General features: G+C 49.4%; 1 protein-coding gene and 1 long non-coding RNA gene across 2 annotated transcripts in view; one reads left to right on the top strand and one right to left on the bottom strand.

The window, feature by feature from the left end:
- Window positions 1-238: 238 nt before the first annotated feature.
- Window positions 239-14,143, bottom strand: part of Ago2 (argonaute RISC catalytic subunit 2) — an 83,323-nt gene continuing 69,418 nt past the window's right edge. The window contains exons 15-19 of the mRNA NM_153178.4: window positions 12,322-12,516; window positions 10,301-10,435; window positions 6,986-7,087; window positions 5,779-5,978; window positions 239-5,630 (exon numbers count right to left, since the gene is read on the bottom strand). Of these exons, the coding sequence (NP_694818.3) occupies window positions 5,522-5,630; window positions 5,779-5,978; window positions 6,986-7,087; window positions 10,301-10,435; window positions 12,322-12,516 (741 nt within the window). The 3' untranslated portion in view covers window positions 239-5,521. The remainder of the gene's footprint in view (window positions 5,631-5,778; window positions 5,979-6,985; window positions 7,088-10,300; window positions 10,436-12,321; window positions 12,517-14,143) is intronic.
- Window positions 7,087-14,099, top strand: Gm31725. The gene is made up of 2 exons (XR_384166.4): window positions 7,087-9,249; window positions 12,166-14,099. It is a non-coding gene; the product is annotated as a predicted gene, 31725 (long non-coding RNA).

A 14,143-nucleotide genomic window follows, 5' to 3' on the forward strand; every position in this document is an offset into this window, starting at 1 on the left:
GGAAAGCAAAGCCAGGCAGGAACAGACCATCTCCAGGCTCAGCCGCACGCGGCCCTGCGCAGTCACGCCCGCCAGCCTGGAGGGTGCACGTTCCCCATGCAGAGAAGCCAGTCTACCAGCCTCTCGGACGCTAGGATCTTGCAGCTGGGTGGTGCTGAGGAGTCCCTGGGTCAGTGGCAGCAGAGGAGCTGCGGCCCCAGATCACAGTATGGCACTCACACATTTTCAAGCCAGAACTGAACAGAGGAGTTCGTAACTCGGTTTATTCAGGCGATATTTTGGCTATATTCAGTGTGGATAGCGATGCTTCAGAGCAAACACAAATCTATGAGAAGTCAGAGGTAGCTTTTATGCATCTGTCTAAAAGGTTTAAAGAAACCACCTTCTGTAGTGATTTGGCTAAGCCGGTACATTCAACTTGAGACAAATAAAATGGCTGAACAAATCCAAAGACACAAGGTGAGGGAGGGCTCTGCAATGTCTGCAATGGCACTGTCTGTCTGTCTGTCTGTCTGTCTGTCTGTCTGTCCGTCCGTCCCCAGTACCCCCCTCCCCCGCGGTTTGAGTGTAATAATTCCTTTTGTTTCAGACTCTGGGCACCCTGACTACAGACAGTCCACGTGGGGCTAAACAGACCATGTACTTAGGTCCCAGCAAGGTCACATGGCATAAAGGGCTGCACCAGGCTTTAGGTCTCCCATGGATGGACCACAAATGACAGTCTGACACAGCAGTGACCTCACAACTTTAAGTTGAGGGGCTGACCAAAGAATGTAGCAATGGCCTGTTAACACTGACTGGGCTATTCATATGCTGTCCATGCTGACAAAGGCCACACGGAACTAGAAGGACATACTTTTGGGGGGCCTTGCAGATCACAAGAAAACTAAACAGACCAAAGCGCCACAAAGACTCCTAACTAATCTGTTACATTCAAGCCTTCAGGTCTCAAAGAGCATGCTGTCCTGTATAGAGAGGGAGAACTTCTTGTCAGAGTGTTGAGACAAGGCTAGCCCACAATGCTCGAGAGAGTAAGAGCCCAGCCCGCACACTCGAGCATGTAATACTGAAATGTGTGTTGGGATGGCAGACGTGAGGCAATGTCCCACTCTTGCCACTGTGAATCTGTTTACAATCACTTCAAATGAGTACAGCAGATGGGGAGTTGGACGCAATAAAGGAAACTGTTGAGAGATCAGTGCAACTTACAGGAGTCGGCATGCCTGCAACGGGGCGCTTGTGACAAGAGTCACGTGTGCTCTGCCTATGTGAGAGCCAGCCAGCATGGTTACTGCAGGGAAGGGCTTAAAACAAACAAAATATCTGCATTCACAAGTGAGGCAGATGAACACCAAGGAAGTGTAGCTTCTACTCAGGGCACATTCCTTTTCTCATGGGTGTGAGAGATGAGTCAGGGGGAGGTCACAGAAAGGTTGCTTATGGCTTGTCTGGGGCCACCGGGATTGTCCACTGTCTGTGTAGCAAAATGCCCATGAAAAAAAAAAAATCCTTGTAACAATCCAAGAGTTCAGGGCCATGCTGAAGGACCCTGCAGGTTCCTGTGACCAGTGCTACCACCACAGGGACTACCAAGAGAGGCCACCCAGCCCTAAGGCCTCCTGGACACTCAGGGGTCCCCAGCTGCATGACTTCGGGCTGGTCTAACCTTAACACATTGTATCAAATATAGAATTTGATTGAAAAACTGCTTGTAAAAATAAAATTCAAATCACCCTGCAGATCAATGCAAAAGCATACCGCTGCATCTATAGGAAAAGCAATTCATCCAGAAAAACTACATCTGTGGCTTCCAAAAATAAAGCATTAGCAAGCCTGAAGGTAAACACTGGGACAGTTATAAAAGGCAGGGGAAATAATCTCTACCATATCCATCTATCAGGTACCACATGCATTGGGATAGCCAGATCAGCTTAGTCAAACCAGAGCAGGAGAGAGAGGAAAAAATAAATAGCAACATTTGCATTTAAAGCCAATAAAATAACACAAGAACAAGACAATGGAAAAACAAAACCAAAACCAAAAAAACCAAACCTGCCCAAGCCCGCTGCAGGGGCCATCTTTCTATCAAGCGCCGCTCGGTGACAGGTAAACATTAGGATACAGATGTTGGGCCAGCTGCAGACAGCACGGAGCTAGCAGTCTCCTCACTGGCAGTGCCCTGTGGCCTGGAGGCCAGCAAGCGGGTGGGTGTGAGGAGTGGCCAAGAGGCCAAATCTGGAGAAGGCAGAGCAGACCCAAAGTGGTATCAAGTGTGCATGTGAGGATTTCCCCAAAAGGGAGAAGGAAGCCAAAACCCAACAGCCCCTGACTAGAAGTACAGGCGTGCTCGGTTTCAGACTTGATGGGGACTAGGAGAATCTGGGCTTAAAACACGCAGTGACAGGGTGGGAGTTTTGCTAGTATCACTAAGGGCTAAATCTATGGAATGGGGCCTCGATGTCTCTCTAGAGTTTTGCATTGCTTCATCAGCTTGGGGAGGGAGGGACCTGCTGCATGGTGCACACAGTGGTAAAGGGATGGATGTCATGATGGGTTTTTAAGAGTGAGTATCTTACAGTGTACTACTAGGAGAGTCCCACCATGAAAGGCTAATTGGGTAGCCTCTCTTAAAGAGACAGGCACATCCTAGTTTTCCTTCCAAATGGATACAGAGCACAACACAATCACATTCAGTTTGCTTAAAGCAAGGCACACCTTACTTAACAGTGGGGTTGGGAACACAGCTAGCAAGTGGGCAGTCGTCAAACTTGGCCAGGTATCACCTCAGGAGAAAACGGCACCTGTCACCAGTCTTGGGTACAGATACACACAAAAAGCTGGCTCCTGCAGAAGATGGCCGGAGCTGCTACCGCACTCTGAGGTCTCACACTGTCTCGAAACTAATCTTAATAATAAGGGGAGGGCGGGAATTGGGGAAAATTATTTACCTGAGAAATTGGAACTATAGCCATTTATGAGCTCTGCACCATCAGACATGTAAATGGTGTGTATCTAACTCAATTAGGGACATTTGGTCTGGGGATACATTTCATATTAAAAGTGTCACAAGTAAGCATGGGCTACTACAGAAAGTACTTTGCTTCCAGTACTTTGGCCCATCAGAAAGAAAACCTATCCTTCAAGGTGATCAAAACAAAACTCCCAGCTCAAGATTTTTTGCCCCAGCCCACAAGTGTTCCTAGGTGTGAGCTCTGATAGGGGTTCCTTCCTGTCCCCCTGGCATCATAAGGGGGGACGGCCTCAGAAAGCGCCTACAGAGCCACGGTGGGGGTTGAGGGGTGGCCTCGAACACAGTGCCAGATCCAAGAAGCTGGCAGCAGGTGAGAATCTGCATTCTAAAAAACTCACTTGCATGACTAAGATCCCATGGCAAGGGGCTGAAGACACACCTTAGAAACACGCGGTTCTAAGAATGGTTGAAAACAATCCAATTTCAGATTCTAAAAGTTCACTAGTTTAACCAGTTCCCTAGCCTGACCATGTTAGGCCAACTGAGTGTTTTTCTATCGTTTTGGAAACAGTTTGAGAAGGTGCCACTTGCCAATGGGATAGCAGGCAGTCCCAGTGCTTCTTAGACTGGGGGGGAGGGGGGGTCCTGTTACTTTAAAAGATTTCTAAAGACACAGCAAGAAGAGACTATTGTCATTAGTAAGACACCCACATGCATACACGGATACACACACCTGCTGAGGGTGTGACTTCCCAGGTAACTGCGTCTGCCCTTCCCACCAGCTCCAGAGCAGATGGGGAACGGGGCAAAGGTGGTACTGTGTCCTCTAGCATGAGGTGCCATGGCAGGGGAGAGGGTGGGCACCCTCCCTCCTCCACAGGGTCAGAGGTAAATGACGCAGAGCTGGGGGATGAGGCCCATCAGCAGGGGTAGAAAAAACCCACAGAGCACAGAGCAGCACACAAGAGAAGGCTCGTCTCCTTCTGGGAACGCACGCGTATGTGGAACGGAGCGAGCCCGATGCTTGCTCAGCTTCGGGACAAGCACAGAAAGCCCCACAGGACACACACACTGACGTGGCTGCTGCCATCCGCAGAGCCACTCGTAGTGGCCCCTTCTCAGTTCAATGGTCTCTGGGCTGGAAAACCCACACTGGGGCCCAGAAGCAAACAACACCCAGAGAAAGTCTGTGCCTTCCCTGCTGGCCTTGCCCACGGTCAGGTCCTCGGGCACAGTCCATTCCTACCTGCCAGTCCCATGCTGGCAGAGCCGCTATGGGCAGCTCTCTCTCCACTTCAGTGCATAGATCCTATGAAACCCACCTTCCATAACTGCACACTGAGAGAAGTGCACTCTTACGTGAACTTGTTTCCCAGCAATGGAAGAATAAATAAATTCCATTTGTGCTTCATCGGCTGAGCGACACACATGGACGAGGCAGGGAGGACGGCAGGTTACTGGCAAGCGCACTGTCCTTCCAGAGGTACAGGCTACACAGTCCACACTGGGGGTGGGGAGGGAGGAGGGGGCATCGCTGGTACATGAAGCCAGTTGCATATTCCTCTACTTAAGCACTAAAAGCCACAAGAGGTGGACTGTCTCCAGGCTCCACACAGCTCCTGATATGTGAAGCAGGTCACAAGAAGCGCCCCTCGTCAACGAAAGGGAAACAGCATCTACCTACCACATTAATACTGCAAACCAGATACATATATTCTTCTCTTACATTAAAGACATTAACAGTGAAAAAGGATTGTACTGTATTTATCACCACAGACCCGTATTCTTTAGAAACTTTGGAAAATAAATGTCACAGTCCTACAGGACAAATCTTATGATTAGACTGTCAGTATATTGTCTTTTTTTCTCTTTTTAAATAAATTTTTATCAAAATGGCACTTGTCTGCCAATCTCTCGGACTTGTCACTGCCGTAAACACACGTGACCATCTCCTTGGCCACTGTGCCTTTGTTCAGGCCTCGAGGGCAGGCAGTGACCTCGAGAGACACTGTGGAGACCTAGCAGCCATACGCCCTGGGGCTGCAGGGCGCATGGCATCCCTTAGAACTCAACATTAGTGACAACTTCTTAGGGCCAGGCTTTAAAACCCCAATGGAAATGGTGTGGCTTTCATGCTCAGAGCCTTCACAGCTAGATGGAGCCCATCGGTTTCAGTGAGAATCAGGTGTTAAAAACAAGTAAATTGGATGACCAAATAAATTAAAGTGTTTTAAAGCCCTGAGAGTTCATAGACTGGTTTTAGGACATTTTGTTGTTGTTTTGTTTTTAGGAAACGGGACTCTCAGTGAGCAGCTTATAGGTTTGGCAAACCATGTTTCCTACACTGGGGTCTCATACAGGCCTGCAGCTCAAAATCCAAGTCTGACATCTGGGACGGAAGGCATTCTGGAAAACGGAGGATCTAATAAAACCAAAGACGTCTCATGTTCGATGCTGGCTGTCACAGAAGGGCTGGGCATCTGTTGGTCTGAGTGTAGCTGGTCTCGTGTGAATCCAACTTGGTACACAATCGCTAAACAATACAACAGGTCAAGCAAAGTACATGGTGCGCAGTGTGTCCTGGTGGACCTGGACCGCCTTGGCCAGCGCTTGGTGATCTCGCCCGTTGCTCTGCCCAGAGGTATGGCTTCCTTCAGCGCTGCAGAGACATGGGAGAGAAGAGGAAAAGGATGCAGTCTTTCCTGGATACCAAGCAAGGCACTGGGACCAGACGTGTATGGAAAGCAACCATCACAGCCCCTGAGAAGCCAGCCTCGTCTTAACCCCCTGCCAGGTGCGACACTCACCTGTCATGTTCTTTATCCACCAGGTGGTACCTGGCTCGGAAGGCCACCAGGTGAGCATAGTAAGCTGGCGCGGGTATTGACACAGAGCGTGTGCAGCGCACGTAGGTGTGACACAGCTGGTAGGTCAGAATCTGCAGCTCATCAGAAGAAAAACGATTGTCATCCCAAAGCACGTGGTAGTGGGAAGGACGGCTTGTCCCCTGGAAGAGATTAGAGGGCCAAGAAAGACGCACCATAAGACCTTACCAAGAACAAGCATTCCTATTAAGGCAGGCATGGTGGCACATGCCTGGGATCCTAGCACTTGGGAGGCTTGAAGAATCATCTGTCCCTCCCTCCCTCCCTCCCTCCCTCCCTTTCTCCCTCCCTCCCTCCAAGCCTTGCAGCATTAGTTTAGGCTATCCTTCTGCCTCAGCTTCCTACATCACTACACCCAGCTCGATGAGTAACATTAAATGTGGCCAAGACTCAAGAGAGCCAGCAGAGAGGATGTTTAATGTCCCAATACAGAGAACTGGTCAAAGTCTGAAGCCCTGTCATCAGAGGTGTGATACATGTGCTAAAAATCACATTGCACATCACACCCCATAAATATGCATTTGATGAGGCAATAAAAAAAACATTTTAGAAGGAGCTGAGCCAAAGACAACGCCCTCTGGGTATGCTAGGTATTCTATAGTATTTTATTTATAATACCAAAAGAAAAAAAAAATCTCCCATCAAAGCTACATATTAACATCCAGAAAGTGGGAGTTGAGAATATTTGATGTACCCAGCAGAAATACTGCTGGCACCTCCCTTCCTCCCCGCCACTATTAACCAGTCTTCAAAGACCTCACTCTACCATCGGTAAGATGGCATGATTCTGCTGAGGAGCATCCCAGTACTTCCTTGTCCTAGCATTTTCTTGGTGGTCAGCACACAGCTAGCTGAACGTGAGCCCCTCCAGGCCCCACCGCTGCAGCTCCTGCAGTCAGTCCCACCTTTTAGCTCACTAGCGGTCAGCACAGAACACGCTGTATCCCTTGGCCTTTCAGATCACTATTCCTTACATCTTGGTCTCACCACACCCACTTCTACACTGGTCCCTTCCTATCTCTTCTGGACCCCAGGTGAGTGCCCAGCTCTCCTGGCCACAGAGCAAGCTTGAGCCCTGTCTGCAGAGCCACAAAACATCCCAGGCAGTCAAAGGAGCCTGCCGCCTCACCTGGATGCCGGCGTGACTGCACAGGTAGAAGTCAAACTCAGTGGGGTGGGTGATCTTCGTGTCCACGGTTGTGCCTGCGGGAATGTTCCCACTCTTCCCAACCTGCAACAGCACAGAGGGCTCATCAGCTGTGGCAGTGTGTCAGCGGGAACACCCGTTTCTCAGCACAGACAAAATCTGGTAAGTACCAACGATCTCCACAGCTTAACTTGGGCTAGAGTTATTGTTCACACTGTATCCTGATGCTACAGTCAAGCACAGTCTGTTTACTGAAGGCCCTGTCTGAACAGGCTCCAATCACATAGGCTAGGTTCCAATTCTCTATGAGGCTAAGGATGAGACCAACTCCTTATGCTTCCACCTCCACCTTCTAAGTGCTGGAAGTGAACTGTACACTACCACCATCAGCCTAATATTTCAACTAGAGAGAGGAGAAAGAATAAGGGAGACAGGGAGGGGGAGTGAGAGGAAGAGGAAGAAAGAGGGAGAAACCCCCCCCCACCCGGGTATGGCTACTTTTTACTTTTCTTGCTAGCACAAGCAATAATAATGCCATAAATCCTTCTATTATGTATTTATAGACACGCTCTCACACTGTAGCAGCCCAGGTTGGACCAGAGCTCACTGAGATTGGACTCTACTCAAGATAATCCTCCTGTTTCAGCCTCCTGCATGCTGGGACGGCAGGCTTGTGTCACTATGCCCAGCTAAACAATTCCTACACAAAATCTCCCAGAGCACTCAGGGAATGGACAACTGTCAGTTTTGTGTTCCTGGCTGCTTACGGATCTGAACTCCCATCCCTGGCACTTCCTTTTTAACAATAAACACACCAGGGACCGAGTGCTATGCCCTTTGGTCAGTCCTCCCAATAGTCTATTCTTGTGGGCAGGTCCAGGGAAACAGATGGAGACACAACTCAGACCCTCTGTCCTGGATTTCAGTGTCATGTGCCCAAATCTGTGCAAAATTCACTCTTTTCTAAACTGCACAAGTTTTTGTTTGTCTGCTTTCCAAGAAAGGCCTCTGTCCTACACCCAAGTCTACTCCTGAACTGATGTCTCTCCTGCCTTAGCCCCTGGAAGCTAGGACTGCAGACTTGTGATATCACAGGTCGTAACAAAACATTACTCCTTGAAGGGTTGCTGAAACTTGCCTGCAAACTAACCTCATAAAATAACTCTGTAACTAGGAACTGGGGCGACGGCTCCGTGGTGAAGAGCACTTGCTGCTCTTGCAGAGGACTGAATGGGTGTCCAGACCCACACGCTTGCTCTCAGCCACCCACAAGTTTCAGTGTCAGAGGGAGGGAGCTACCTGACATCCTCTTCTGACCACCATAAAGCCAAGACTAATACTAATATTCAGAGTACAGAACTCCTTTGACTGTTTTCCGCCACATTTTGTGAGGATTCAGAGCTGAAGGTCTGTGTGGGAAACCTGCCTGCCCATAAGCTTTCTGGATCCCAAGACTTTTGGCATGGGTAGCTTTTAAAAAAGAATTTTTGGGTTTAGTTCCAGAGATGATTTTGTAAATATACCTAACTCCATAAGCATTTGTGGCACGTTTCAGACTTCCCTGGCTAAGTGTCACCATCCAAGGAAATTGATGCCGCCTGCTTCCCCAGAGCGCATCTTCTCCCTCCTCCCGGGCATCCAAGGAGGCAGATTGAATCTGCTTCCTCATTATTGCCTGGTCTAGGGAGGAGAGCTGCCTGCAGGCAGTAATACCTGTAGCAACAGACACGGAGCTGCAAAGGGACCCAGCTTCAGGCGCCACAGCTTCCCTTCATGGTCTGCAGGGCCATTTCTCATCTTATAATAAATGCACTCGAGTCTCCAGGCTGAGCTGAGCTGGTATGAAACCTTTCGGTTTTGTTCAGCTGTGAGTGCTCTGTCGTCTCCTTTCTATCTTTAATGCATGAGCGGCAGGCAGCAAAGCGATAGTGTCAAGCATTCTTAAACTTCATTTGCATAATGATCAAAACATATGGTTTCTATGAGATCAAGGTTTGGAAACCACCTGAGACTTCTTGTCCTTCCATGTGAATCCAGCACCTGCAGCTCTTCTGGCCCCTCCCACTCATTCCTGCCTGGTTCAGGTTCCAACAGAGGTGTGTCACAACATCCACCCATGACACTGTATTTGTCAATTTCCCTTTGAAATCCTGCAAGCTTTTGCTGTTGTGATTTTTTTTTCCTCTTTACATCATTTTAGGATGCAACACTGGGGCCATTGGAGACCTCAGCTGCAGTGTTTACTGGTAAGTGGTTTCTTTCTTTGTGGCAAGTTATACCTCAGTCACTTCACAACACTTACAAACACACACTGGGCTACACTGGAGGCCATTGGGCAAAGCTGAACTGCAATGACCGTCTTGCAACAATGTGGTGATCCCAGGCCTGAGGGGTCTGGACCCACAGCGCTGGGTTCAAGGTCTGGTAGACAACTTGAGGTCTTGCCCTTCTAGACAGCCTATGTCTCTCAAGCTGCTGTCTTTATACATGGATGTGTGCCTCATTGTGCTGTTAGAAATGCAGAGCTTATGTTTTGGGGTCTTGGGAGACGGCTCAGTCAGCACAGTGCCTGCTATGCCACGTGAGCACAAAGGCCTAAATTTATACCCAAGAAGCCACATAAACACACCAAGTGCGGTGGCACTCTTACAATCCCGGGGTTGCAAAGGCACAAACAGGATTCCCAGGGCTTGCTGGTCATCCTGCCTATCCTAAGGATGACATTTTATGTTTGTCTTTTGGTCTCTACACGTGGACACCCGCACACACGTACACGCATGTCTGGGGACCCTTACCTTTCTCCAGATGGAGCGCGCGAGATGTGTATGCTCCCAGTCAAAGGCACGCTCTGTGGAGAGCCTCAGGCTGACTCCATCCTTTCACACTCTGACTGCCCAGTCCTCCACCCTCAATGGCTGGTTTCTCTCAATTCTCTGCTCCTCCCCATCCTTTCTTTCTGGGGCAGGGTCTTAGACTCATTTTGTAGCCACTGATGACCTCAATTCTCGATGCTGCTGTGTCTACCTCCTGGTACTGGGGTCACAGCTCATGCAAAGCTGGGGATCAAACCCAGGTCTTACCTAGCACATGCTAGGCAGCATTCTGCCAACCAAGCCAGACACCCCCCCCCCCCCCCCCGAGCCCCGTCACAAGTCCTGGCAATTTATTTCTGAACCACCTCTCCCATCATTTATTAGATACATGACATTTCGTGCTTGGACCCTCCTCACCAGAGCCTTGCTAGACACCCGAGCCTGGGTCCCCATCAACTGTGGCAGCCGTGGGGCTCTGACTCACCCGCTCATTTTTGTCTGTGCAGAAGAGGCGTGTGTGGTGCCGCTTCTGCACCACGATGAACGTGATTCCTGGCTGATAGTCCTTCTCCAGCTTGATGCAGGCCTCTCTGATGGCCAGGAGCTCATGGTGGAGAACCTGCAGGACAAAGGCAGGCGTCAGATGCCTCTTGCACGCTGGGAATGGCTTTCCAAGTCTTGCCAGCACTGGGTCAGGTATACCACTCTGCCTTCCGACAGTTGGCCCAGTTTCATTCTGATACCGTGATAAAAAGACCGGCCCAAAGCAACTTGGGAAGGAAAAGGGTTTCCTAGTTCACACTTCCAAACCACATCCCATCACTGAGGGAAGGAAGGGTAGGAACACAACAGAAAACATGGAAGAACAGTACTTGCTGCTTGCTCAGCTAACTAGCTTGCTTATGTACACTTTTGTGCTTTTGTTTATTCTAACCGGCCTGGAACTCATTATGTAGACAAGACTGTCCTGACTTCAGAGATCTACCTGCTTCTACCTCCTCAGTGCTGAGGTTAAAGGCATGCACCAATATATCCACTTCAGCTTGCTTTCTCAGTCAGCCCAGGCCCACTTGTCTAGGAACGGTGCTGCCCCAAGTAGACTGAGCCTTCTATATCACACAGCAAAATGAGGATGTCCCACAGACATGACACCAACAGGCCATCTGATTGAGACAACTTCTTCATGGAGGTTCCCTTTGCCTAGTTGACTCTAGCTTATATAGATTTGATAGTAAATTATAGTCAAGTCCCTACATAGGGACCGCTTGGCTTGGAATCCATCATGATCTCAATGCTCCTGAAGACTTATGGGCTTGCGCAGCAGAGACAGTTGCCACTTGCTTGCTTACTGAGAGGAAAGGAAAGACAAATGGAGCAAGCACTCACTTGAGTCAGACCAGAACTCCCTGAGCTCAGTACTGCACAGTACCCAGCAATGCTCCTTCCTTCCTCCTGTCAACTGTGGGTCCTGTACTAAAGGCCTCATGTGAAGAGTTTGATACACAAGTACCAGAAATAGTGGCTTTTTATTGTGGCAGGACAGTATCTGTCTGTCTGTCTAATCTGGATCAAAGTCTTATTATTCTGCCCTATCTCTCTCTCTCTCTCTCTCTCCCTCTCTCTCTCTCTCTCTATGTATGTATGTATGTATGTATGTATGTATGTATGTATGTATGTATGTATCTATCTATCTATCTATCTATCTATCTATCTATCTATCTATCTATCTACCTGCCTATCTGAATCGAAGTCTTATTATTCTGCCTGCCTGGATCCACCTGCCCCTGCCTCCTCAGGGCTAGGACTAAGGGTGTGCAGCACCATCATGCTTGACCTTGCCCAGATTTAACAGTCTCTACCAGTTTACAATGTTTTAAAAATATATGTAGAATTCTAGCGCAGACAGTTAAGTTGTGGGGATTCTGGTACTCTGAGCAGTGGAGCTGAGAATGACAGGCCCGGCCTTCCTACAAGGGAGAAGCACTGGGAAGGATCGAAAGCCCAGGGGGATGGACCGAGAGGCAACAGGGTTTGAGGTCACGTAAGTACATTGTGGAAGCTGTCAACACAGCTCTTGCAGAACACAGCACTAGAGACTCGGCCAGAAAGAACTGAACCAGACAGGGCAGTGTACTCCTAGGGCAATGAATATCTGTTCTAAAGAGGAGAAAGTTGCAGCTTCTGCCCTAAATAGGAAGCAAATGTACTTTATTGCATGTCTTCAGCCTGTGGTCAAGGCAAGTAAGTCGATTCTCCAGCACTTCAGATCTTAGAAAGGCCCAGGGCAGGTAAAAATTCCCAGTCTGCCTTCATATCCCCTGGCCTGACTGAGGCTCTATCCTCACCCAGGTCTCCACTGCCCAGGCCTATATTCAAAACTTCCCTCCTGCCTTCCCCCATCCTGAGACCTGACACCTCCTAAGACACAGACCACACCACCACCATCCGCCTTCCCACTCTGAGCAGCCGACTGACAGAGGCAGAGAGGATGGCAGAGCGGCCCACCTGCTGGAACTGGCCCTCGGAGACGCCATCGCGGTAGAAGATGATGCGGGTGGGCTTGAAGCGGGTGGACTTGTAGAACTGAATGAGCAACTCTCGTACCATGGCAGCCAGGTCCTGGATGATCTCCTGTCGGTGCTGCTGCACGCGCACGGTGGCACAGTAGCGGTTGGGGTGTGCGTCCATGCTGCCCACGACCTGTGGACAGACACGGTCAGCAGGGGACAAGGGCTCCAGGTGTCCCTCTTTTGGGTCCAGCTGGAGATTGGCCTATAAGAAGCATCTCCCAGTGTCCCTCACAGCAGATAGTACTGCTAGCTCCCTTCTCAAGATGGGATACTTGCCCCATGGTACACGGGAAAAAGGCAACCTTGAGCCTTACTGTGTCAGGGGGTTGGGTTACCTGTAAAAAGCAACTGGGGGGGGGGGGTGCCTCTAGATTTTTTAGGAGCAAACACGTCTCCAAATTGCCTTATGCCCATCAAAGAGTTAGCATCCCCAGTCTTAGATCCCTAGGAAGGTCACAGCCCCGTGAAGCAACTTGGCTGTTTTAGGGCTCATCTGAAGGAGCAACCAGAGAGTCAGAGCCCCACAATGCTGCCAGGATTCTGAGGTTAGGGGACCAAAAGTAAACGGATCAGCTACAGCTAGGGCCTGCCCACTTCCAGGCTGGGGAAAGCACTTCCTTATACCTTGAAAGCACACAGGGAAGAGCCCTGGACTTCTGGGAAGCAGGTGGCTAGCTACTCCTCGGAAAAGCTTACAGAGCATCGTCTCTAAGCCTTGCCAAACTCCTTGTTCAAAAAATATTTCAAGTTGGCATAAATAGAGATAAATCAACATGAACAGAAACCTGTCCTATTGATGGAGAATCGAGGGGACCAGGAATAAGCATAGATTTCTGCTCTTTAGAATTTGATAAGCCTGGTTCTGATCTTGGTTGTCAACTCACCCACAGCTGGTATCAACCCAAGCCACAGCAGCTGATGAGGTAAGCTTCTGAGGGATTTTGCCGAATCATTAAAGGTGGGGAGACCCACTAAAATCCGAGTCACACCTCTTTCTTAGTGGCAGCCTTCGACCTTTTGCCTGCTTGCTGTTGGCAAGTTTGTCTATTCCTGTTACTGCAGGCAGGTTCCAACTAGACTGAAGACCAGCAGCTTCCAGTTCTCCTGGACTCTAGAACTGAACTGGGACCGCAGAGACCTCCAGTCTTTTTTTTTTTTTTGGTTTTTCGAGACATGGTTTCTCTGTATAGCCCTGGCTGTCCTCAAACTCAGAAATCCGCCTGCCCCTGCCTCCCTTGGGATTAAAGGCATGCACCACCACACCCGGCGAGACCTCTAGTCTTGTAGACTGAACAACTACAAATTATTCTTGGCCTTTGTTTTAAGACTGCATCCTCTAAGTCAATCCAATGAACTGTGTGTATGCGTGTGCACGTGTGTAACTAATGCATTTGCCTAAGTCTCCGAAGCCTACAGAGAGGACCCTGCACACAGTGACTCAGAGAAAACAAAGCCAACAATGACCAGGTAGAGCCCAAGACCTGGGCCAGACCCCAAGCACATTGGCTGTTCGGGTCTTTTCTGGCATTAGAGATCCTGACCCTGGATACTACCTGAAAGCCACAGCCAAGAACTATGCATAGCACACATGATGCAAATGGGGTCTCATCCTATATCATATCCCATACTCTACCCCTTTAATCCGGATTAAATAAACAGTGATGTTAAGTCTGGTTAGCACCTACTATACACACACACACACACACACACACACACACACACACACGCACGCACGCACGCACGCACGCACGCACGCA

Source organism: Mus musculus, chromosome 15 (assembly GCF_000001635.26).
Source record: "Mus musculus strain C57BL/6J chromosome 15, GRCm38.p6 C57BL/6J".
Classification (NCBI taxonomy): Eukaryota; Metazoa; Chordata; class Mammalia; order Rodentia; family Muridae; genus Mus; species Mus musculus.